This window comes from Piliocolobus tephrosceles, chromosome 10, assembly GCF_002776525.5.
Source record: "Piliocolobus tephrosceles isolate RC106 chromosome 10, ASM277652v3, whole genome shotgun sequence".
Classification (NCBI taxonomy): domain Eukaryota; kingdom Metazoa; phylum Chordata; class Mammalia; order Primates; family Cercopithecidae; genus Piliocolobus; species Piliocolobus tephrosceles.
The window spans coordinates 64,798,527-64,823,599 of NC_045443.1; the positions used below are offsets into that span (position 1 = coordinate 64,798,527).

General features: G+C 40.6%; 1 protein-coding gene and 1 long non-coding RNA gene across 3 annotated transcripts in view; both read left to right on the forward strand.

Annotated features, from left to right (window-relative positions):
* Positions 1–25,073, forward strand: part of LOC111551228 — a 162,694-nt gene that overhangs the window by 33,584 nt on the left and 104,037 nt on the right. For both annotated transcript variants that reach the window (XR_002734298.1, XR_002734299.2), the window contains one exon: positions 10,598–10,709. This is a non-coding gene — a long non-coding RNA (uncharacterized LOC111551228). The remainder of the gene's footprint in view (positions 1–10,597; positions 10,710–25,073) is intronic.
* Positions 23,481–23,864, forward strand: LOC111551227 (cytochrome c-like). Its single transcript, XM_023225087.2, has one exon. It carries the CDS (start codon positions 23,545–23,547, stop codon positions 23,860–23,862), a length of 318 nt encoding a protein of 105 aa, XP_023080855.1. The 5' UTR covers positions 23,481–23,544; the 3' UTR covers positions 23,863–23,864.

The following is a 25,073-nucleotide window of genomic DNA, read 5'->3' on the forward strand; positions in this document are numbered from 1 at the left end:
AATGAGTAAACTTGACTATTGATGAATAGATCTTATTAATGACTATTATTTGATGTTAAGTCCATTTCAGCTTCCAAAGCACTATCACATATACTGTTTCTTCTCATTCAGTCTTCATAACAATTCTGTGAGTAGGTCACTGCAATCCCACTCCACAGATTAAGAAACTGAGGCTCCAAGTATTGCAACTATGAAAGCAAGTCAATTCTGGAGACATGCGTGAAAGCACTCTAACTAAAGACCAGTGTTCTATTTCTGAAGGGAAAATTAACTGCACTTCTTTCTAGAGAAGCCTGACTCACTAGAAACGAGCAAAATCAAAATAAGCATAATAATCTCCTCAACCTGTGGGCCCAGTGAGAAGGGAGGAGAGGTCCCCAGCACAGAGGAGAGCAAGGATTACTGCTTTTACCAACCTGAGTCAGTGCACGCTAAAGGCTGGTGTATGTGCACACGTGTGTGTATGTGCACACTGGTAGCCTGCAGGTGCCCGAGGATTGCTGAGGTCTTTTGCATCCCCCTGGGACAAGTAAAGGAAACTCTACCAGTGTGTTATAGCCAGGACCACAGTGTGTGCCTTGTTGCCTCAGACTGTGCTGGAGAGAGTCCCAGAGGGATCCTCCTCTTATGGGGCTGGCTTGACTCTTGCCAAGAACTGCCAGGCATTTAAGATACAGTCTTCACCTACACACATTCCCAGCAAACCCTTCAGATTGTAGCCCCCACAGCCTTCACACTTTCTCAACTCAAGCGTGGCATTGTGCCTACCTTCAAACTCTGCATTGTAACAAAATTGAAGCCTCTTTTTGGATTATAGGGCCTGCAGGCTACAGCTACTTTAGAGAACTGACCGGTGGCCAAATTGAGAAATATTTGTTAAAAGGGGGCTTTTGCCAGGATATTTTCTCTGGGGACCATTATCAGTAAATCTGAAGAAAGAAGCCACACCTGAAAAGCCCATAGCATTAAGGAGCCCATTGTACTCTTTCCTTTTGGGAATTACTGACTCTAGATAATCTCTTCAACTCTTTGGGTCATATTTGTTTCATTATTTAATATCACAAGAACTCAATCACACAATAGAAAATATTCACAAATCTGCATTTATGTCAAGGGCTAAAAGGGGTCCACAATAATGTAGCTTTGGGGTTGTGCTTAAAATAAAATAATAATCGAAGTTTACTATTTCTTTCCTAGCATCTGTCCTTACCCAATTACTCTACTCAATTATTTTTAGGAATTGGCTCCTGGCATTGATTCTTGAAGCCAGAGGTATTGTCTGTGCTGTCTCTTGGAATCATTTTTCCGCTTGACACACCCAGAGTTAGAGAGAGGAGTAGGCTGAATGGGTCTGTTGGAGTGTTATTGTTCATACAGTCTGTGTCAGCAAGGGCTGCAATCAGCTTGTTTGTCACATGTCTCCAGGCCTCACTCAGGCAGGCTTGGGGATAATAGCCACTAATCCAGCTACACAGAGAAAACTGGAGCCCTATGGGTGCTGAGCACCTTTCCTGTATCCTGTCCCCTGAACTAGAACTCTGGGTTTATATCACAAGTCATCTTTTACCTAAATACACTATATTTCAAAAAAAAGAAGAAAGCCACCTTTGAAGGGTTAACATCAATGAAGAGTTGGAAACTTGTTAAGAAATTTTTTTCCCTAACACATTTTAAAGTTTAGGAAAACCTAGAAATGCAATGCCCAAAAAAAAGCTAGCTTCTGTCTATATTTCTAAATCATTTTTGCATCTTTAAAAAGATGTGTGTGCAATCTTCAGGGAGGAAGGGAAGGAATATATATGCCATTGCTGACTTCCTACTTCTAAAGATAGTACTTTAATATCTACAAATCAGACTCACTACTTTGGTATTATATATCAAAAGACATAGAGTTTCAAAATAATGCAACTCTGGGACCCTCCTCACCCTCCACTTCTCACTTATATTTATCTTTCCTAAAGTACAAGGACCTTCAGAATCCTGAAAGGGATTCAAACAATTCAACATTTTTTTTCCCCTGAGGTTAGATTAAAATTTACCTTTGCTTTATTTATATGTAGCAAGTAGAATTTGCTAAACAAAGAAGTAGTATAAACTCATATTCAGGATTGTTGCTCCATTTACTTAAGAAAGGGGTTTCATCACCTTTAAAGATATTTTAACATCATTTGAAGGCAAATAATGAGTGAACAAATTACAAAGTATTTGTTCAGACAGGAAAGATATTTTTTAGGGCTTACCTGAAAGCACCAAAACTTCTTTTAAAATGGTACAGTTTCTCAGTAATTCACAGCAGGCTTCCCTCCATTTATTTCAAATGGATGAAATTTTATTGACCATGAAAATGGTATAATACTGGGAGGAGAATTCCCAATAAGGGTTGAGTCTTGGCTAACTAGTTGGGTTAGCCAGGCAGCATAGTGGAGGTGGATTTGGCATTTGTGTTCTCATTCATTTACTCTAAAAATGTGTTTGTGTATATGTATTTTAGCATCTATCAGCACTATGCCACACACTAAAGATAACAGAGGATAAAATCTGCACATTGCCTGGGCTTGGCCTCACAGAACTTACAGTCAAATGGGGAATAGAGGAGTTATCATCCAGTAGGTGCTTTGACAAGGGAAGAGCAGGATTCTTTGGAAGCGTATGGATGGAGCCCCTCAAACAGATCTGGAGAAGTGACATCTAAGCTGAGACCTGGAGGAGCAGTAGGAGTTGGAGAAGGGAAATATACAGAGGAATTTTTTAGATTACAATGTAGGTGAAACCACAGAGGCAAAGGAGAGCATGGCCAGGAGATGTGAGACAGAGGAAAAGAAAGTTCCATAACTTGGAGCTTAGAGGGCAAAGGTGCTGGTTCTGGCAAGACAGGAAGCTCTACAGGTATAAAAATGCTGCAAAGCCTGACTTCTCAGATGTATCCAACACAGTTCAACTCACCTTCTCTCTTGAAGTATCTTCCTTCTCTTTTAGGCTTCCATAACACCACAGTCTCTTTGTTTTCCTCCTGCTTCATAGATTACTTCTCAGTCTCCTTTGATGTCTCATTTTACCTTGCTTAATCTCTAAATATTAGAGTTCCTCAAGACTTCGTCCTCTGCACTCTTCTCTGCCCTATTTACCTCCTACATACATTTACTAAGTGATTTCATCCAATCATGTGACTTTAAATAGAATCTATGCCAATGACCTCCAAATCTCTATCCCCTGCCTCTTCCCCCAAATCCAGATTTATGTCTATTTGCTTCCTTGATCACTCCTTTAGCTGTTCAATAGGCAACTCAGACACAATGCTCAATTAGTTAGAATGCGCTTGGCTGTAAGCAACAGAAATCTTCAACTCAAATGGCTTAAATAGTAAGGTCATTCTTACAGTGTTGTTCCTGGCCTAGGTAGTTCACAGGGATGGCATTGTAGGTGAGAAAAAATTTCTCTTCAAAACTCTTAAGTTTTGTTACTGGGGTCTGCAAAGGAAGATTAACAGGAGAAGAAGTTTATTTATGCATGTAATGCTCATACATGCAGGAATGCTCAGTGATGAGTTAGTCAAAGGGATGATTAGAATTTGGGGCTTATAAACCTAACTTAGTAGGAGAAAGGAAAGTGGGAGAAAAGGCTTCTATGGGAAGGACAAATAGGGTTTTTAAAAGAAAGAAAAATGGGTTTTTGGGAGGACAAATCAGAGAGAAAGGTTTTGCTAATGTTTGTCTCTACAGTCTGAGCCATCTTTCCATCTCTTTCAGGGTGATAAAACCTCCCTGTGGAAAGGATTTATGATAAGTTTACTCAAGGTCTCTCTCCTGGCATCAGATCCACCCCAATGAGGGAATTTATGGCAGCCTCATTTCCCAGATACAAATTTCTTCTTTTAGTCAGATAAGGGAAGTTCCGAGAAGGCTTCTTTCTGCATCTGTTGAATTTCAAATGCGTTTGAAATAAGGATAAAAATCCTTATGCCAAAGTCACATATTTCGAAGATGGCATATCCTGATCCCTTTCAGTGCTGCATTCTTTTAGTTGAACAAAATTGTACAAAGGGATTTCAGTGTCATGAATTGGGTTTTGGGATAATTCTGAAATTGGGAATCACTGAAGGGCCTAGATTAGTATGATTCTTCCTAGCTCTGACCTAGCCTCCTTTTATAATTCTAATCACCATAGGAGTCAAATTAAAGTCGAGATATTTTTGACCTATTGTAGTACCTTTTATAGTATGGGTAGTATATATTTTGATATAATGCCTACCATCTGCTAATTCTTGTGGTGAACTTCAGATTTGGGGTATTGATTAATAGCATACATAGTCCCCTTTAATGGCCTCCTGTATCCCTGCCTTTACCCTGAAACTTTTTTGTTCCTGCCAAGTTTGACCTTGAACTCATCTCTGAGACTTGCTTAGGCCAATGGAGTGTCAGCAAATGTGACACAACCAGAAGTTTTAAAAGTGATTGTTCATTAAGAACAAACCTAGACTAGCTTGCTAGAGGAGAGGGGACCACATGGGGCAGAGATGAGCTGTCCCAAATGGGGCCGTTCTAGATGAGGTGGTCTCCAGACAGTTGCCCAGCTAACCACAAATGCATGAGCATGCCCAGCCAAGACCAGTTCAGTCTAGTCCAAGTCAGCAGAACTGCTTAGCTGATCTGTAGACTCATCATAAATAATAAATAGTAGTTAACTTAAGTCACTAGCATTGGGGTGGATTGTTATGTAATAAAAGCTAACATACATGTGGAAAATTCCTAACTTTTTTGAGTGGAAAGGATGCGAGAACACCTTAACAGAGGAGCTTATAGGAGTAGGGTTACTTCAAACTGTATCTTTCAGGTGTGGAATTTTTTATTTCTTGGATTTCTCAAGATAGAAAATTTCTCAACTGAGCATGCTTCTCACAAAACACGCTGTCATACCTTGGCTAAGTAAGATGGTAACTCTGAGCTGGTTCTGCTAATAGGCCATCCTCCCTTGACATGCAAAATTGTATAATGGCAAACTTCTCCTCTCTATGTGCAGAAGGTTGTGTTGCAACAGTGCTGGAAGAAGGCTGGTTACTGGACAGAGACCTGTGGAAGCTGTTAAGAGGTAGCACAAGCCTGTCTCATGAGCACAGGAGATGCAATCCCGAAGTAGGAACCGTCCCAGTCGTTTGTGGAATGGTCCCTGTGGAGATGGATTTCCAGCAAATTATTTGGCACTAGCTTTTTAAATCCTCTGAGGTCATGAAAACCTCTGGCCAGAGTTTCACACAATGACTGGTCACTTCTCTCAGGTCACAGTGATGCCCTTCATTTGTCAAAGGACTGCTACCAACTTCTAATTACCTGCTAATCTTTATCCTTCATTTCCTCCACTCAACGGATGCTATCAAACTTGCAGTTTAACATTCAGCTTGCTGTCCTTTGTTGTGCCTTTGCAGAAGGTCTGGCACCATCACTTAGACACTTCTTGACACACTTTTATGTCAGAAAGAGAAGCTGTAAGGAAAAAACATCATGCATGACCACATGTGCTCACTTCAGCTCTCATTGGTCAGTAGTGGCTGCTACACAGCATGGCTATGCTTGCTGACAGAAGGATCTGCTGGGCTGGCTCTCAGGGAATGAGAGGATATGATTGTTCCAAGTATGTATTGATAATAGAATACAGTGTATCATTTAATAAGGTAAATACACTTGCTCTTGAACCTGCAGATATGGAGGACCTTGAACTTCTGCAGATTTTAGTATCAGCACAGGGTCCTGGAACCAGTTCCCTGTGGATACCAAGGGAACAATGTACTTCAAATTACAGTAAAGCTATAACAATTGTAGCTTACTGATTAAGCATATAGACTTTAGAATCAGACAGGCCTGGGCGCAAATTAAGATTGATGATTTATTAGTGCTCTCATTGTGAGCTTATTACTTAACCTCTCTATGCCACTGTGCAATGAAGACAGTAATTCTCACTTCCTAGGGATCTTGCAAGGATTAAATGAGACATAGCATGTAAAATGCCTAACACAGTACTTAGTACCTAGTAGGCACTCAGTAATTATAGGTGATGGTAATAATGATGATTACCTAAGATAATTTTCTCCCAAATATATTCTACCCAACAATAGTGTATTTGGAAATATTAATAGGTGTACTGTGAAATAGATTTCAGAGGTCACAGAGAACATTAATATGTAGTGAAGAAACTAGTTGAGTTTTATTTAACACAGCTTTTCCCACATTGATTTGAAGACAGAACCTTTTTTTTTTTTTTTTTTTTTCTTGGAACACCTATTGACATCTGTGGGACAGCACTGTCCTCCCAGACCCCTGTTTGGACAGTGCTGGCTCATGAAAATAATTTTCAGTTGTTTGACTGTTGAAAAATCCCTCACCAGAGAGCAAAATGAGAATTGAATATAAAGAAGCATTACGTGTAAAAACCTGGCCTCCGTGGGTATGGGAGCAATGTTGCAGTTGGCTTGCAGCCTCTCTGGAGTCTGGGAACACAGGAGATCGTCATCTCAGCCATCTGCTGGGAAGGGGCAGCGTGTGGAGCAGCGGGGCAGGCTTTTAACTTCTGAGTCAGAATTGGCTGTTCCATCTGCCAGCCTCACTTTGAAACAGAAGCCACTGCGGGCTTTTTCTCAGCGGCAGCTCAGTCCCCTGAAGACAAGCCCTGAACTCTGGACTGTCTTCACTAAGACCACCCAAGGCCAAAATGAACTTTTCCGTCAGCCAGAAGTGGCCACACGTTTTTTTATTTTTGTTTGTTTGAGTTTATTTTGTAGGCAACTACATGAAGCACAGACCCAGGAGGCCTAAGCTGGCCTTGGTGTAGGAGAAGCTGGGCACAGGGATGTTTTTGAAGAAGAAAGTGACCACTTGTCAAAGAATTCGGGATTGATTCCTAACGCAGAGTGACTCCTCAGGAGACCCAGGTTCTAATGGCCACCCCTCTTGAATAACAGCTGGTTATTCAGGCTAGGGAAAGTATTTTTGTTTTCTAAGGGAAAGTTTATAGAAAGTGAGAGAAGGTACATATGAGATCCAAAAGACAAAGTAAAAAGAAATGTGTGTTCTTTAAGGTAAGTGTAGGTACTTTTTAAGCATAATATTGAATTAACATGTGGTGCAATATTGAATTTATATAATGTCAATATTGAATTGATGAAGGGAAATCTGCAAGTGAAGGAGACACCAAACTGCTTTTGTGATCGGATAGTCAGTATATCTTGCTACTGAGAAAATGTTTAATCCCATGCTTCATAAATAGCTACATGGCACAGAGAAAGATGGAATACTTACCAATTCACTTATGAAGTGAGCAAAACTAAAACCATCATATAACATTTTGACAAAAACCATCAAACAAACTCTCTGCCAGAACTATTAAAAACACAAAACTCTTCGGATGCAACTGACACTGACTTAGGAAGACAAATTTAAAATGAGCAGAAATACTTTGAAATGAAATTCTTAATACCTTACATTAAATTAAATAATTAAATTGAAATCTTAAAGACTATAATCAGAGCAAGTAAGGGTTACCATAGAAATGTAAGGAATGGTTTATTAATGGGAAATCTATAAAGAAAATGTCATTTCAAAATGACAAAAGAAAAAAATTACATAATCATCTTAGCAGATGATACACATTTGTGATTAAAAATATTGTAAAGTAGGAAAAGAGAGTACTTCCTTAACAGTGCTTATACAAATAGTCACTGGAGACATCCTGTAGTAGAGTGTTCACATTAGAACTGGAAATATGTTAAGAATATATTACCTTCACTATTTAGTATTATTTAATAGTGTTATCTCCACTTCAAAATATTTTCCTGGAAGTTGTAGCCATTGAAATAAGATAGGAAACAAACAAAAGACAGCGTGATAATTAATTTTAGGTGTCAACTTGGCTGGGCTATGGTGCTGAGATGTTCGGTCGAACACCAGCGTAGATGTTGCCATGAAAATATTTTTCAGATGTGAATTTAAATTAGTAGACTTTGAGGAAAACAGATTATCCCTCATAACGTGGGTGGGCTTCAGCCAATCAGGCCTTAGGAGAAAAGACCTAGTTCCCTTGAGCAAGAAGAAATTCTGCCTCCAGACAGCCTTTGGACTTGAGACTGCAACATCAGCTCCTCCCTGGGTCTCTAGCCTGCTAGCCTGTCCTGCATATATTGAATTTTCCAGCTCCAGAATTATGTGAGCCAATTTCTTAAAATACAGTCTCTGTATACACACACGCACACACACACACACCCTATTGGTTCTGTTTTTCTCTGGAGAACTCTAATACAAATAGCAACAATAGCTAACACCTACTGAATGCTTTCTATGTGCCAGGCAATGTTTTGGGGGATATACATGTATGTATTAACTCATTTAATCCTCACAATAACCCTAAAAGGCAGTGCTGTTTTTGTCCTTATTAAAAACTAATTAGAATGAAATATTCTGAGGATTCGTAAGAGTATCTGGGCTAATTAAAGGAGAAGAACCCAAAGCCTCAAGTTCCTACCCCATGCCCTTTTACTTTTAGGCAACAACTCCAACTGTCTCATTCTGGGTAAGGTTTACCAGTACTCGGGGACCTTGCATTGATGATGAAATTAATCCTGTTATCCCGGTGGTAGTCAGTTGAATTGGACACAGGCTGGGAAGCAATCATATTCAGGAACTTCTGTAGAGATCGGACTTGTACTGATGATCCTGTATTAGTTTCCTATTGCGTTTGTAACAAATTATGGTACCACAAAACTAGAGGCTTACCATTCTGGAGGTCAGATGTCCTAAAACTGAGGTGTCAGCAGGGCTGAGTTTTAGGGAACAGTCTGTTTCCTTTCAGCTTCCAGAGGCCACCTATATTCCTTGGCCCATAGCTCTTTCTCCAGGCCATCTTAAAATTTATCTGACCTCTGCTTTCATTTTCCATGACCTCTCTCTCTGATTCTGACCCTCTTCCCTCCCTATTATAAGAGCCATTATGATTACTTTGAACCAACCTGGATCATCCACAATAATCTGTCTTCTCAAGATCTATAACTTAATCACATCTGCAAAGTTCCTTTTGCCAGGGGAGGTAATGTATTCACAGGTTTCAGGGATTAGCCTATGGACATCTTTGGAGGGGTCATTATTCTGTCTATCATACATACCAAGCATAGGTGAATGACACTAGCATCTCTTTCCTATGGAGAAGTATGCATGTAATGGATCGAAAACAAAAAATGCTGGCTTCTCAAACTCATATTATTATCCCAAAAGATATTTCATCCTTCAGTGTTTTCCTGTTCCTGGTTTTCTGGGGGCAAACCTGCAGCACAACTCAGTTTTAGAAAACTGTACCACTGGAAAGGAGAATTTTCTTATGACCCTGCCTTCTACCTTTTCCATATATGCATAATGTAACACAACTAGGAAGAAACATAGATCCATAATAATGTCATCTGATTGCAGGGAAGTCTGTGTCTAATATAGAAACAAAAGACAAATTCACAGTGGACAAGATCAACAGCTATGACCTACTTAAAAGTTCAAAACTCTGTAGAATTTTAAAAAACAGAAACAAAATTAAAAGACAATAAAGTAGAAAGCTACTTACAAAATGTGTAACAAATGGTTAATATATTTAATCCATAAAGAGCAGTTATAAATTAATAAGAGGAAAACACTCCCAAGGCAGCATGGGCAAAAGAAACAGATACGTCACAAAGGAAAATATCAAGTGGCTTATATACACATGAAAATACTTAACCTCATAAGCAGAAAGGGAATGTAAACAAAAATAACCTGAAAAATGTAAAAACACATAATGACCAATGCTGGTGCAGATGTGGTGAAGCTTTCCAGGCTCCTTCCTGATTGCTGGTAAGAGCAGGAATGGGTACAACATTTCTGGGGTCCCGTTTGACAATATGTATTAAAAGCTTACATGCCCTATGACCCAGAAATTTCACTTACAGTCATTTATTTGAAGGAAATCATCAGAGGACTATGTAAAAATTGGGCTGCAAGGATTTTCCATATAGACTGTATATTTAAAACACATGTATATGTAAGAACAAAAGAAAGGAAATCATTTGAATGTCTGAAGGAAAGATTGGTTAACTTTATTAAAATCAGCTGTAAAATAGAATATTATACAGTGCTTCAAAATGAGAATTTTATCCATTCAATCTTATGTATTACCTGATTGTGTATTTACTATTTTCTTTTACTAGAAAACAAGGACAGGTACTCTTTCTTTAACTGCTGTGCTCTGGGGGACTTGAATGTATGGGGATGATACAAACCATATTTTTCAAATAACAACTTGTGAAACATCTACAATTTGAAAAGAAACAGTATCAAGGTAGAAAACTTGTGGAGAGTAAGATGCAAAAGAAAAAGGGATTAGAAGGAAACACGTCAAAATATTTATACCGATTATCTCTGGATGTTGAGATTGAAGATGATTTAATATTTTTTCACAGTATGTTTTACAGTTCCCAAATTCACCATAATGACCATTAATTTCACAGTTTGAAAATATTTAATAAATAAATACAATTTTAAAAGAAGAGTAATAGTGCCTTCTGTCAAAATCACAACTTGTTCTCCTGACCTTTTAGTGGGGGCTACTCAAAGTGAGATGTGTGGACCAATGGAACCTTGGAACTTGTGTGAAATACAGAATCACAACCCACTACTAAGTCAGAATTTGAATTTTATCAAGATACCCAGGTAATTCATTTATACATTAACATTTGAGAATGTTTTAGAGTATTTGCAACTGATCATATCATAACTGTATTGAGTTATGCTATCTGTATTGCTAATTGCTATCAAGATGTAGTATTCAGCATTCTGTACAAATGAGTTAATACAATTTTAAATATCTTTGTGGCATTGAAGTAACTTCCACACAATTTCAGTAAATTGCCTCATTATTGCATTTGGATGCAAATAATTCAGAAACACTAGGGTGAAACCTGCCCTGATATTTGCCTCTGCCCTAGCCCTTGCTGCTGGCTGTTTTAACCTCTGATTCAGTGTCTGTGAAGACATCCTGCCCTCTTTCCCTCACCCCATTGCCTCCATTAACTCATCCTTGCATTAACTACTAATGTTGCTTTTGTTCACCTGCTCGCCCACGTGGATCTGCGTGCTCCTGTTCCATATAGTCAAATACACTGTCACTGCTGAGATTACTCAGAGATTTTAAAAACCTATTGATCACTTAGTATTAGGCAGACAACAGTTGCTTTTCAAAGCAACAAAAATTTTCTGAGATTTATTTATTTCAATTGTTGAACATTTGACAGATAATTGTTTCATAGGACAGTACATGACCTTGAAGGCCTCTTAATAAAATGGCAAGGGTGAGGGGGATGGGATGCAGGCAACGTGTAGAAATATCACACAGTGAGCAGATGGGATATGTGCCTTTGACAAAACACAAGAAGGGAGCAATCATAGTGCCCAGGGAAAGCCAGGAAGGATTTGGGGAGAAGTGAAATCCTTCTGTCACCTTCTAACTCCTACTCAGATGAAGTTACTGCCATAGCAGATACATCCGTAGGCTGTACACATATCACTGTTAATTGTCATCTTCCCTGGCAGACTGATAGTTCAATGATGGCACAGAGCACGTCTCTCAGGCTCACAAAGGGAGTGCTTAATCTATTTTCGTTAAATGAAGGGATCTGATCTGAATCTTAGAGAGTTGGACTTGGCCTTGAGGTTGGGTGGATGTTCCTTGGGGCAGAGGACGTAGCCTGCACCACGGCAAGAAGAATAGAACACCACAGCCTGCTTTGACTGGCATCAGCATACCATCTCCAAACTGCCTCTCAGTGGATCAGGGAGACATTTCCATTTTGAAAAAGGCTTGTCTACCAAACTGGGGGTTACAGAGAATAAAACCTTTTGGCCAGCTACTGGTGACGGATTTAAAGTTAAACTACCAGTCACAGGCACATCTCAGAATATTGTTCCTTCTTTCAAAGGAAGGGCTGTGATTATGCTAAGCCTGTCCAGGAATCCCCAGCCTGTGCTTTATTTATGGCTGCCCCCTTCAAAGCAGAGTGCAAACGTGCTTGGAATGAGCAGACAGGCAGGCACAGCTTTGCAGCCTGGGTACCTAGAGCTTCTAGAAAAGGAAGCAGAGTTGGAGAGCTGCCAAGACAGTAAGCTGTCTGCAGCATGACCAGGAAGAGGAGAAGCTAGGCGTTTTTGTCTCCAGTGCCTCCTCATCATTTTCTCAATATCCTGTGGCATTTGAACAGGCCGCTGTTGGTTTTCGGCAGGGTGATGTGCATGGTGACATTTGTATTAGTAGTTCCTGATGACTGCCTTTTCTTTACCAAACCATAACAAAAGGGCAAGTTACTCCAGAAAATTGAAAGTCTATGTGTACCAAGGGCAAAAACCCCATCAAATTTGGGACGCGTGTCCTTTGGCTGCTGGAAAGGGCCTGTAACATAGCACTTGGTCACCCTCTTGTCCTATGCTTGGGGCACTGTGCAGGTTTGGCTGGCAGAGGGGCTCTCTCTGTCAGTAAATACTGTGCTATAGGACACAGAAGCTGGAAGTGAGCAGGCCAAAGGGATGCCTGGAGGATCCTGAAATGCTGGTTTTAGAAACCTGCTTCTTAGTGAAGGTAGCCACTCCCCAGGGCTGTGCTGTGTCACCCTGCCCTGCAGCTCTTGAGGCGTTGCCAGCCATGCACTCCATGTCACCCGAGAGAAATCACACCTTCAGGTTCAGTAGAGGCCATTGCCCCAGCAGAAGGATGTGGAAAGAACATTTAAGATGTGACATTCTGCACTGAACTCAATATGACCTTGCATAGCTGTTTGCTTCAGTCCCAGACCAGCTTCCTTTAACCTCTAGTGAAAATGTTTCCCACATGTGTCAAAGAAGACTTATCAGCAAAGTCTGATGGGACTAGGATGTATAGGAACCAAGGTAGGGAGGACGAACTTTCTCACTGACTCTTCACCCAGAGCAGAAACTACCTTTTCTCATTTCTCTTTAGTATGCTGGGGTGGTTTGACTCTTCAAATATTTTTGGAGCTTGGTTCCAAAAATGCAGTCCCTGACCACAGGGAGCTGAATACAAAGGCTCCCTCTTAGAGAACATGTTTTATGTGCTCCTGAATGCTTTCACATATCCGTAGTCCCCATGGAAAGACACAGCCCATCTTGTGAGGTGCCTGAGGTCCATGCTAAGTTCCTTTGATGCATGCAGACATGAAGGAAGCTAACAAGGGTCTGCCCTGCAAGGGACCCAGGACTCCGGACTTTGGGGCCTACTGCAGCACCATGGACACTTGTCTTCACCCCTTTATCATAGGCCTGCAATGGTACTGTGTATGGTGGAGGAATAGACAGCCTAGTGGGGCAAATTTACTTTCTTCTACCTCTGAGACTTGTATCTTTTTGTGAGACCTTTAGTGCAGTATCTTTCTTGGTTTAGTCTAAATATAGTTTTCAGTAGGCAGGAGAGTAATGCTTAGAAAGTATACAACTTGCTGATGTCAGGGGGAGAGAGATCTAATTTCTATCATATCAGAGTTCCCCAACCCTGGGCCATAGACCTGTACTGGTCCGTGGTCTGTTAGGAACCTGGCCATACAGCAGGAAGTGAGCAGCAGGTGAGCGAGCATTACTGCCTGAGCTCCACCTCCTGTCAGATCAGCAGCGGCATTAGATTCTCATAGGTGTGCAAACCCTATTGTGAACTGTGCATGTGAGGAATCTAGGTTGCATGCTCCTTATGAGAATCTAATAAGGCCTGATGATCTGAGGTGGAACAGTTTCACCCCAAAACCTCCCTGATCTGTGGAAAAAGTGTCTCCCATGAAACCAGTCCCTGGTGCCAAAAAAGATCGGGGGCCACTGTATCATGCCATATAATTCAGCTTTTATATGACTCATATTTGTTTATTCAACTCATTGTCCTAGTTCTCATCTGCATACTGCCTAAAGTAGTTAATCTTTGGGTCTACGATAGCTGCCTTCTTGGCAATTCTGCCAACATATGCCTCGAAGAATCCTATATTCACGAGCCTCCTGTGGAAGACATCAAGGCTCTGAAGAGAGCTCCAGACAAAGGAAATGTCTGCATTCTAGGAAGGGCATACTTTGAGAGGGGCTACTTTTCCTAATTTGCACAAAGCCCCCAGTGGGTTAATGATGTCTGTGGCAAAAAGAGAACTCTGGCAGGTTATTTAGATACATTATCCCTTTTTTTCTCAGCATGGAGTTTTGGGAGGGCCATTCTCTGCCCAACCCTTTGCCACTTTTAACTATTAAAATATTGTAAGCATTCCAGGCCGGGCATGGTGGCTCATGCCTGTAATCCCAGCACTTTGGGATACTGAGGCAGGAGGATCACCTGAGGCCAGGAGTTTGAGACCAGCCTGGCCAACATGGCCAGATCTCTACTAAAAAAATACAAAAAATTAGCCAGGTGTGGTGGCAGGTGCCTGTAATTCCAGCAACTCGGAAGGCTGAGGCATGAGAATAGCTTGAACCCAGGAGGCAGAGGTATATATATGTACATATATGTACTTATATTAGTACTTCTATATATGTACTAGTATATATATATATATATATATAAGAAATATTCCAAATAGTTTTGAAAAATTCAGTAATTCTACCTATTCTTGTGTATTCTATAATTCCTGTTCAAATATAATTTATAAATCATATCAGAATGTGCTCTCGATTTTCTATGCTACCCTTTTTGCTGAAACTTATGCCATAAACACTTCACATTTCTAGTGGTTTCTGTTTTTCATAAGAATTGTGATCGTGCATAACTTCCTCTGAGGAAATGGGTGACAACTCGTTTAATTATTCCTGTATTCCTGGACTTTTGATGTTGCTTGTGGTATTTTGCCTTCATAGATAGCACCTCCACAAGCATCTCTGTGTCCACAGCTGCAGCTTCTCTTGTACAGTTGGCCCTTGAACAACACGGATTTGAACTGCACAGGTCCACTTATTTGAATTTTCTTCAGTTTCCAGCACCCCAGACAGCCCAGACAGCAAAACCAACCCCTCCTGTTCCTCTTCCTCCTTAGTCTACTCAATCTGAAGAAGACAGGGATGAAAACCTTTATGATGATCCACTTCTCCTTAATGAATAGTAAATACATTTTCTTTCTTATTACTTTCTTAATAGCGTTTCCTTACTAGCTTACTGTATTGTAATGATGCAACATATAATACTCATAGCATATAAAATATATACTAATTAACTGTTTATATTATTGGTAAGGCTTCCAATCAACAGTGTGCTATTAGTAGTTAAGTTTTTGAGGGGTCAAGAGTTATACATTGGGGAGATGGCCAAGGTGGCAGACTAGAAGCAGCTAGTGTGCCCTGCTCTCATGGAGAGAAATAGAAGGGGCAAATTAATACTCCTGTACATGCATTGGGATTCATCAAGAAAACAACTTAACCCATGGTGAATGGAGAAGAGTGAGGCAGGACAGTCGCCCACCCAGGAGTGATGTGGAGCCAGGGAAATCTGCCCAGGGAAACAGTGATTGAGTGAGTGACCCCAGGGACCCCTGCTTCTCCCATGGATCTTTTCAATCCTCAGGTCACTCCACCAGGGCCTTCAGTCTGACACAGAGAGCTATGTAGAGTCTTGTCAGAGAAACTACTCAGGCACACTCAAAGCTCCAGGGGTTTTATATGCTCAGGCTTCCCAGCATAAGCAGCTGCAACTCTGGCAAAGTGGGAGGTTAGACCCCTACATATATCCCTAGGAAAGAGGCTGAATCCAGGGTGCTGAGCAGTGATGGTGTGCAGGCCCTGCTTCCACGGATCCTGCTTCCACAGCACCTCACATGATGAGACCCACTGGCTTGGAACTCCAGCCAGCCACAAGTAGCACTGTTACACCTCCCCGAGATGGACTATCCAGAGGGAGGGATGGGCCGCCATCTTTTCTGTTTCACAATTTTAACCATTGACACCTCTGGGCTCTGGGGAATCTGAGGTGATTAGGGACTGGAGCAATCCCCCAGCACAGTGTAGCAGCTCTATCAAGAGGCTGCCAGACTGCTCTTTCACACAGGTACCAGATCTTGTTGCTTTTCACTAGGCAAAATCTCCCAAGCAAGGTTTACAACCACCCTGCCAGTGTTTTCCAGCTGTATTATCCATTCTCATGCACTATAAAGAATTCCCTGAGACTGAGTAGTTTGTAAAGGAAAGAGGTTTAACTGACTCACAGTTCTGCAAGGATGGGGAAACCTCAGGAAAGTTACAATCATGGCAGAAGGGGAAGCAAATACGTCCTTCTTCACATGGTGGCAGGAAAGAGTAGTGCTGAGCAAAAGGAGAAAAGCCCTTTATAAAACCATCAGATCCCATGAGAACTCCCTCACTGTCATAAGAACAGCATGGAGGTACTCACTCCCATGATTCAATTATGTCCTACCGGGTCCCTCTCATGACACATGGGGATTATGGGAACTATAATTCAAGATGAGATTTGGGTGAGGACACAGACAAACCATATCATCCCCCCACCGGCCCCTCCCAAATCTCATGTCCTCACATTTCAAAACACAATCATGCCTTTCCAACAGTCCCTCACATTCTTAGCTCATTCCAGCATTAACCAGAAAGTCCAAGTCCAAAGTCTTATCTGAGACAAAGCAAGTTCCTTCTGTCTATGAGCCTGTAAAATCAAAAGCAAGTTAGTTACTTCCTAGATAAAATGGGGGTACAGCATTGGGTAAACACACCTATTCCAAATGGGAGAAATTGGCCAAAATGAAGGGACTACAGGCCCCATGCAAGTCTCAAATCCAGCGGGGCAGTCCAATTTTAAGCTTCGAAATTGTCTCCTTTGACTCCATGTCTCACATCCAGGTCATGCTGATGCAAGAGGTGGGCTCCCACAGCCTTGGGCAGCTCTGCCCCTATAGGTTTGCAGGATTCAGCACCACTCCCAGCTGCTTTCATGGGCTGGCATTGAATATCTGCAGCTTTTCCAGGTGCATGATGCAAACTGTTGGTGGATCTACCATTCTGGGGTCTGGAGGACAGTGGTCCTCTTCTTATAACTCCACTAGGCAGTGCCCCAGTGGAGATTCTGTGTGGTGACTCTGACCCCACATTTCCCTTCCACACTGCCCTAGCAGAGGTTCTGCATGTGGGCTCCAATCCTGCAGCAACCTTCTGCATGGACATCCAGGCATTTCCATACGTTCTCTGAAATCTAGATGGACGTTCCCAAACCTCAATTCTTTACTTCTGTGTACCTTCAGGCTCAACAACATGTGGAAGCTGCATCAGCTTGGGGCTTGAATCTCTCCCCAGAAAATGGGTTTTTCTTTTCTATTGCATCATCAGGCTGCACATTTTCCAAAATTTTATGCCCCGCTTTATCTTTTTTTTTTTTTTTTTTTTTTTTTTTTTTTTTTTTTTTTTTTTTTTGGCAGAGTCTCATCCTGTCACCACTCAGGCTTGAGTGCAGTGGTGTGATCTCATTGCAACCTCCACCTCTCAAGTTCAATCAATTCTCATGCCTCAGTCTCCTGAGTAGCTGGGATTACAGGCATGTGCCACCACGCCTGGCTAATTTTTGTATTTTTAGTAGAGATGGAGTTTTGCCATGTTGACCAGGCTGGTCTCGAATTCCTGACCTCAAGTGATCCGTCCACCTTGGCTTCCCAAAGTGCTGGGATTATAGGCATGAGCCATTGCTTACAGCCACCCTGCTTCCTCTTGAATGCTTTGCTGCTAAGAAATTTCTTCTGCCAGTTACCCTAAACAATTTACCTCAAGTTCAAAGTTCCACATGTCTCTAGGGCAGGAACAAAATGTCACCAGTCTCTTTGCTAAATCATAACAAGAGTCACCTTTGCTCCAGTTCCCAACGAGTTCCTTATCTCCATCTGAGGCCACTTCAGCCTGGACTTTATTGTCCATATCGCTGTCAGCATTTTGGTCAAAGTCATTCAACAAGTCTCCAGGAAGTTGTAAACTTTTCCACATCTTTCTGTCTTCTGAGCTCTCCAAGTCTGTAGGAAGTTCCAAACTTTCCCACATTTTTCCATCTTCTTCTGAGCCCTCCAAACTGTTCCAACCTCTGTCTGTTACCCAGTTCCAAAGTTGCTTCCACATTTTCGAGTATCTTTACAGCAGCACCCCACTCCCTGTGGTACCAATCTATTTTAGTCTGTTGTCACACTGCTATACAGAACTGCCCGAGATTGCATAGTTTATAAAGAAAAGAGGTTTAATTGACTCATAGTTCTGCAGGTATGGGGAAACCTCAGAAAACTTACAATCATGACAGAAGGTAAAGCAAACACGTCCTTCTTCACATGGTGGCAGGAAGGAGAAGTGTCGAGCAAAAGGTGAAAAGCCTCTTTTAAAACTATCAGATCTCAAAAGAACTCCCTCATTATCATGAGAATAGCATGGAAGTAATTGCCCCCATGATTCAGTTACCTCCCATTGGGTCCCTTCCACGGTGTGTGGGGATTATGAGAACTACAATAGAAGATGAGACTTGAGTAGGGACACTGCCAAACCATATCACCAGCTAACAGCAGTTCCAAACCTCCCTGAGATGGAGCTCCCAGAGGGGGGGATGGACCTCCATCTTTGCTGTTTTGAAGGCTTAGCCATTATTGATTTTGGGTTTTGGAGAGTCTGAGGTAACTGGGGGTTGGAGTAGACCCCCAACATAGCACAGCTGCTCTACAGAAAAGTGTCCAGACTGCTTTTTAATGCAGGCCCCCGATCCTGCTTCTCCTCACTGGGTGGGACCTTCTAACAAGGGTCCCCAGCCACCCCTACCAGTGTGTTTGGCCTGGCAATGGGGCTGTACCTTCCTGGGATGGAGAAGCAGGCCACCATCTTGCTGTTTTGTAGCCTTCACCACTGATACCTTCAGGTATGGGAAAATTAGAGGTGACTAAGAACTGGAGTGAACCCTCAGAATACTGCAGTAGTCCTATGGAACAGTGGCCAGATTGTTTGTTATATGGGTCCCTGATCCCATATCTCCTCACTGGACAGGTCCTCCTGGCCTGGGTCTCCAGCAACCCCCCTGCTGCAACAGTTGAGCCTATAGTAGCTCTGTGACTCCCTGGGACAGAGCTCCCAGTGGGAGGGAAAGGTTGCTGTCTTTGCAGTCTCCAGGCTCCAGAGAATCCATGGGAGCAAGGTCTGGTCCAGACCCCTAGCACAGAGCACCCACCTCACAGAAAAGTGGCCAAACTTTTCTCCATGCAGGTCTCAGTCCTCAATTCTCCTCACTGGGCAGGATCACCTGACCTGGAACTCCAGCACAACCATCCTGCCCATCTTACCACTTCAATCAGAAGCAGCCCAGCAGTTAAACATACACTCACAGGCACAGATGAGGAAGAACCAACACAAGAATGGCAATTCAAATGGCTGGAGTGTCTTATGTCCTTGAAAAAGCCCCTCTAGCCCTTCAACAAGGGTTCTTAACCAGGCTGAGTTGGTTAAAATGACAGAAATAGAATTTGGAATATGGATAGGAATGAAGATCACTGAGATTCAGGAGAATGGCAAAACCCATTCCAAGGAAATAAAGAATCACAACAAAATGATACAGATGTTGACAGATGAAGTAGCCAGTATAAAAAATCCTAACTGATCTAATAGAGCTGAAAAAACACATAAGATTTCACAATGCAAATGCAAATATTAACAGCAGAATAGAACAAGCTAAGGAAAGAATCTCAGATCTTGAAGACTGGTTCTCAAATAAGACAGACAAAAATTAAAAAGAATGAAAAGAAACAAAACCTTTGAGAAATATGGGATTGTAAAGAGGCCAAATTTACACATCACTGGCATCACTTGAAAGGAAAGGGGAGAAAGCAAACAAGTTGGAAAACATATTTTGGGATATTGTCCATGAAAAGTTTCACAATCTTGCTAGAAATGCCAACAGTCAAATTCAGGAAATATTGAGAACCTCTGCAAGATTCTACATAAGAAAATCATCACCAATATGCATAATCATCCAATTTTCCAAAGTGGAAATAGAAGAAAGAATGTTAAAGGCAGCTAGAGAGAAAGGGCAGGTTACCGACAAAGGCAATCCCACTAGACTAACAGCAGATGTCTCAGCAGAAATTCTCCAAGCCAGAAGAGATCAGGGGCCAATATTCAACATTCTTAAAGAAAAAAAATCTTCAACCAAGAATTTCGTATCTAGCTAAACTAAGCTTCCTAAGTGAAGGACAAGTAAGATTCTTTCTGATAAGAAAATGCTGAGGGAGTTCATTACCACCAGACTTGCCTTATAAGAGATCTTGAGCACTAAATGTGGAAAGAAAAGACTGTTACTAGCCAATACAAAAACACAATGAAGTACACAGACCAGTGACAATATGAAGCAACCACACAAACAAGCCAGCATCATACCCAGCTAAAAATGTAATTACAGGATCAAATCAACACATACTAATACTAACATTGAACGTAAACATGCTAAATGCCCCATTTGAAAGGGACAGAGTGGCAAGCTGGATAAAAAAGAAATACTCAATAGTATGCTGTCTTCAAGAGACCCATCTCACATGCAGTGACACCCATAGGCTCAAAATAAAAAGGTAGAGGAAAATCTGCCAAGTGAATGGAAATGAGAAAAAAGCAGGGGTTGTAATCCTACTTTCAGACAAGCAGACTTTAAGCCAACAGTGATTTAAAAAAGACAAAGAAAGGTATTCCATAACGGTAAAAGGTTCAATTTAACAAGAAGACCTGGCTATTCTAAATATACATGCACTCAACGCAGGAGCACCAGATTCATAAAGCAAGTTCTTAGAGACCTACGAAGAGACTGAGACTCCCACACAGTAATAGTGGGAGACTTTAACACTCCACTGACAGTATTAGACAGATCATCAAGGCAGAAAATTAACAAAGATGTTCAGTACCTGAACTCAACATTGGACCAAATGGATCTAATAGACCTCTACAGAACTCTTCACCCCAAAACAACAGAATATACATTCTTCTCATTGCTATATGTCACATACTACAAAATTAACCACACAATTGAACATAAAACAATCCTCAGCAAATGCCAAAGAACTGATATCATACCAAACACACCCTTGGACCACAATGCAATAAAAATAAAATCAAGACTAAAAAAATTTCTCAAAATCATGTAATTACAAGGAAATTAAACAGTCTGCTCCTTAATGACTTTTGGGTAAATAATGAAATTAAGGCAGAAATCAAGAAGTTCTTTGAAACTAATAAGAACAAAGATACAACATACCAGAATCTCTGGGACACAGCTAAGGCAATGGTAAAAGAGAAATTTATAGCACTAAATGCCCACATCAAAAGGTTAGAAAGATCTGAATTTAACAGCCTAACGTCACAACTAAAAGAACTAGAGGAGCAAGAGCAAACCAACCCCAATCTAACAGAATACAAGAAGTAACCAAAATCAGAGTTGAATTGAAGGATAGTGAGACATGAAAACCTTTCAAAAGATTGACAAATCTAGAAATTTATTTTTTTTAAAATTGATGATTGATAGGTCACTAGCTAGATTAATAAAGAAGAAAATAGAAAATATCAAAATAAACACAATCAGAAATGAGAAAGAGGATGTTACCACTGACCACACAAAATATAAATAATCATCAGAGACTACTATGAAGACCCCTATGCACACAAACTGGAAAATTTGGAAATGATAAATAAATTCCTAGACACATACACCCTCCCAAGATGGAACCAGAAAGAAACTGGTTCCCTGAACAGATCAATAAGGAGCTTCAAAATTGAATCAGTAATAAATAGCTTAACAATAAAAAAAATCCCAGGACCAGATGGATTTAGAGCCTAATTCTACCAGATGTACAAAGAAGAGCTGGTACCATTCCTCCTGGAACTACTTTTAAAAAGTTGAGGAGGATGGACTCCTCCCCAGCTCATTCTGTGAGGCCAGCATCACCCTGATACCAAAACCTGGCAGAGACACAACAAAAAAATGAAAAAACTTCAGGCCAGTATCCTTGATGAACATCGATGCAAAAATCCTCAACAAAATACTTGCAAACCAAATCCAGCAGTGCATCAAAAAGCTAATCCACCATGACCAAGTAGGCTTCATCCCTGGGATGCAAGGTTGGTTCAACCTATGAAAATCAATAAATATGATTCATCACATAAACAGAACCAAACACAAAAATCACATAATTATCTCAATAGATACAGAAAAGGCTTTCAATGAATTTTAACATTTCTTAATGTTAAAAACTCTTAATAAACCAGGAACTAAAGGAACATACCTTAAAATAATTAGAGCCACCTATGACAAACCCACAGCCAACATCATAAATAATGGTCAAAAGCTGGAAGCATTCCCCTTGAAAACCAGCACAAGGCAAGGATGTCTTCTCTCATCATTCCTATTCGGCACAGTATTGAAAGTTCTAGCCAGAGCAGTCAGGCAAGGGAAAGAAAGAAAGGGCCAAACAGGAAGATGGGAAGTCAAACTACCCCTGTTTGCATATGACATGATTCTATATCTAGAAAACCCCATAGTTTTCATCTCAAAATTTCCTTCAGCTGATGAACAACTTCAGCAAAATTTCAGGATACAAAATCAACATACAAAAATTACTAGCATTCCTATACACTGATAACAGCCAAACCAAAAGCCAAATCAGAAAGGCAATCCCATTTACAATTGCCATAAAAAGAACAAAATACCTAGGAATACAGCTAACCAGGGAGATGAAAGAACTCAACAATGAGAATCACAAAACACTTCTCCAAGAAATCAGAGATTACTTAAATGGAAAAACATTTCATGCTCATAGATAGAAAGAATCAATATCATAAAAATGGCCATACTGTCCAAAGCATTTTACGGATTCAATGATTTTCCTATCAAACTACCAGTGACATTTTTCACAAAACTAGAAAAACAGTATTTTAAAATTCATATGGAACCACAAAACTCCCAAATAGCCAAGGTAGTCCTAAGCAAACAACAAAGATGGAGGCAAACTTCAAACTGTATTCCAGGATTATGGGAGCCAAAATGGTATGGTACTGGTACAAAAACAGACACATAGACCAACGGTACAGAATAGAGAAACTGGAAACAAGGCCACACACCTACAACCATCTGATCTTTGACAAAGCTGACAAAAACAAGCAACAGGGAAACGACTCCCTATTCAATAAATGGTGCTGGTATCACTAGCTAACCATATGCAAAAGATTAAAGCTGGACCCCTCCTGTACACCATCTACAAAAATCAACTCAAAATGGATTAAAGCCTTAAATGTAAAACTATAAAAACCCTGGAAGACAACCTAGGCAATTCCATTCTAGACATCAGAATTGGCAAAGATTTAATGAGGAAGACACCGAAAGCAATTGCAACAAAAGCAAAAATTGATAAATGGGATATACTTAAACTTAAGAGCTTCTGCACAGTGAAAGACTATCGTTAGAGAGTGGGGACGTCCTGCTTCGGAGCAGGAATCTTTGTTGCGCCAGTGACTAAAAAGAGAATTGAATATGGGTGATGTTGAGAAAGGCAAGAAGATTTTTATTATGAAGTGTTCCCAGTGCCACACCGTTGAAAAGGGAGGCAAGCACAAGACTGGGCCAAATCTCCATGGTCTCTTCGGGCGGAAGACAGGTCAGGCCCCTGGATACTCTTACACAGCCGCCAATAAGAACAAAGGCATCACCTGGGGAGAGGATACACTGATGGAGTATTTGGAGAATCCCAAGAAGTACATCCCTGGAACAAAAATGATCTTTGTCGGCATTAAGAAGAAGGAAGAAAGGGCAGACTTGATAGCTTATCTCCAAAAAGCTACTAATGAGTAATAATTGGCCGCTGCCTTATTTATTACAAAACAAATGTCTCGTGACTTTTTTATGTGTACCATACTTTAATAGATCTCATACACCAGAATTCAGATCATGAATGAGTGACAGAATATTTTGTTGGGCAGTCCTGATTTAAAACTAAGACTGGCTTGTGGTTAAATGAATATGTTCAGTTTTTGAATTTGAATAGTAATTCCAATTCAGTAAATGCTATCACTGTTTACCCCTTCTAAAGATATGATTAGCCTTTGTAAGTAATGTTCAACTTTTCGCAAAGATGGTGAGTGCCATCTTAAAACTTAATGGAGATTGGTTTTATATTTAGATTTATATAGCTGGTTATGTGAATATATTTAAATACTGGGGAAATTCCTTCACTGTCTCAGAACCAAGCAAGATTCACCTGTGTTTTGTGTTCGTTTGCCTCTTAAAGGCAAGGGTTGAAGATAAATAAGGTAGCAATGTCTAGAATTTTGGCCTTAACGATACCAATCTAATTATAATTCCCTGTATTTAAAATGGTTCCTTTTACTTATTGAAAAGCATTTTAGTATGGTTTATGTGTAGTATTAAAGATTATTCAACACTTAAAAAAAAAAAAAAGACTATCAGCAGAGTAAACAGACCACCTACAGAATGTTAGAAAATATTTGCAAACTATGCATGTGACAGAGGTCTAATATCTAGCATCTATAAGGAACTTAAACAAATTTACAAGAGAAAACTGAACAACCCCATTAAAAAGTGGGCAAAGGGCATGAACAGATGCTTTTCAAAAGAAGACATACATGCATCTAACAAGTATATGAAGCAAAGCTTAATCGCTGATCTTTAGAGAAATACAAATCAAAACCACAATGAGATGCTATCCCAAACCAGTCAGAATGGCTATTATTAAAAAGTTAAAAAATAACAGATGCTGGCGAGGTTGCAGAGAAAAGGGAACACTTATACACCGTTGGTGGGAGTGCAAATTAGTTCAACCATTGTGAAAAGCAGTGTAGTGATTCCTTGAGGAGCTAAAAACAGAACAACTGTTTGACCCAGCAATCCCATTACTGGGTATATACCCAAAGGAATAGAGATCATTCTATCATAAAGACAAATACAAGTGTATGTCTATTGCAGTACTATTCACAATAGTGAAGACGTGGAATCAACTTAAATGCCCATCAGTGGTAGACTGAATAAAGAAAATGTGGTACATA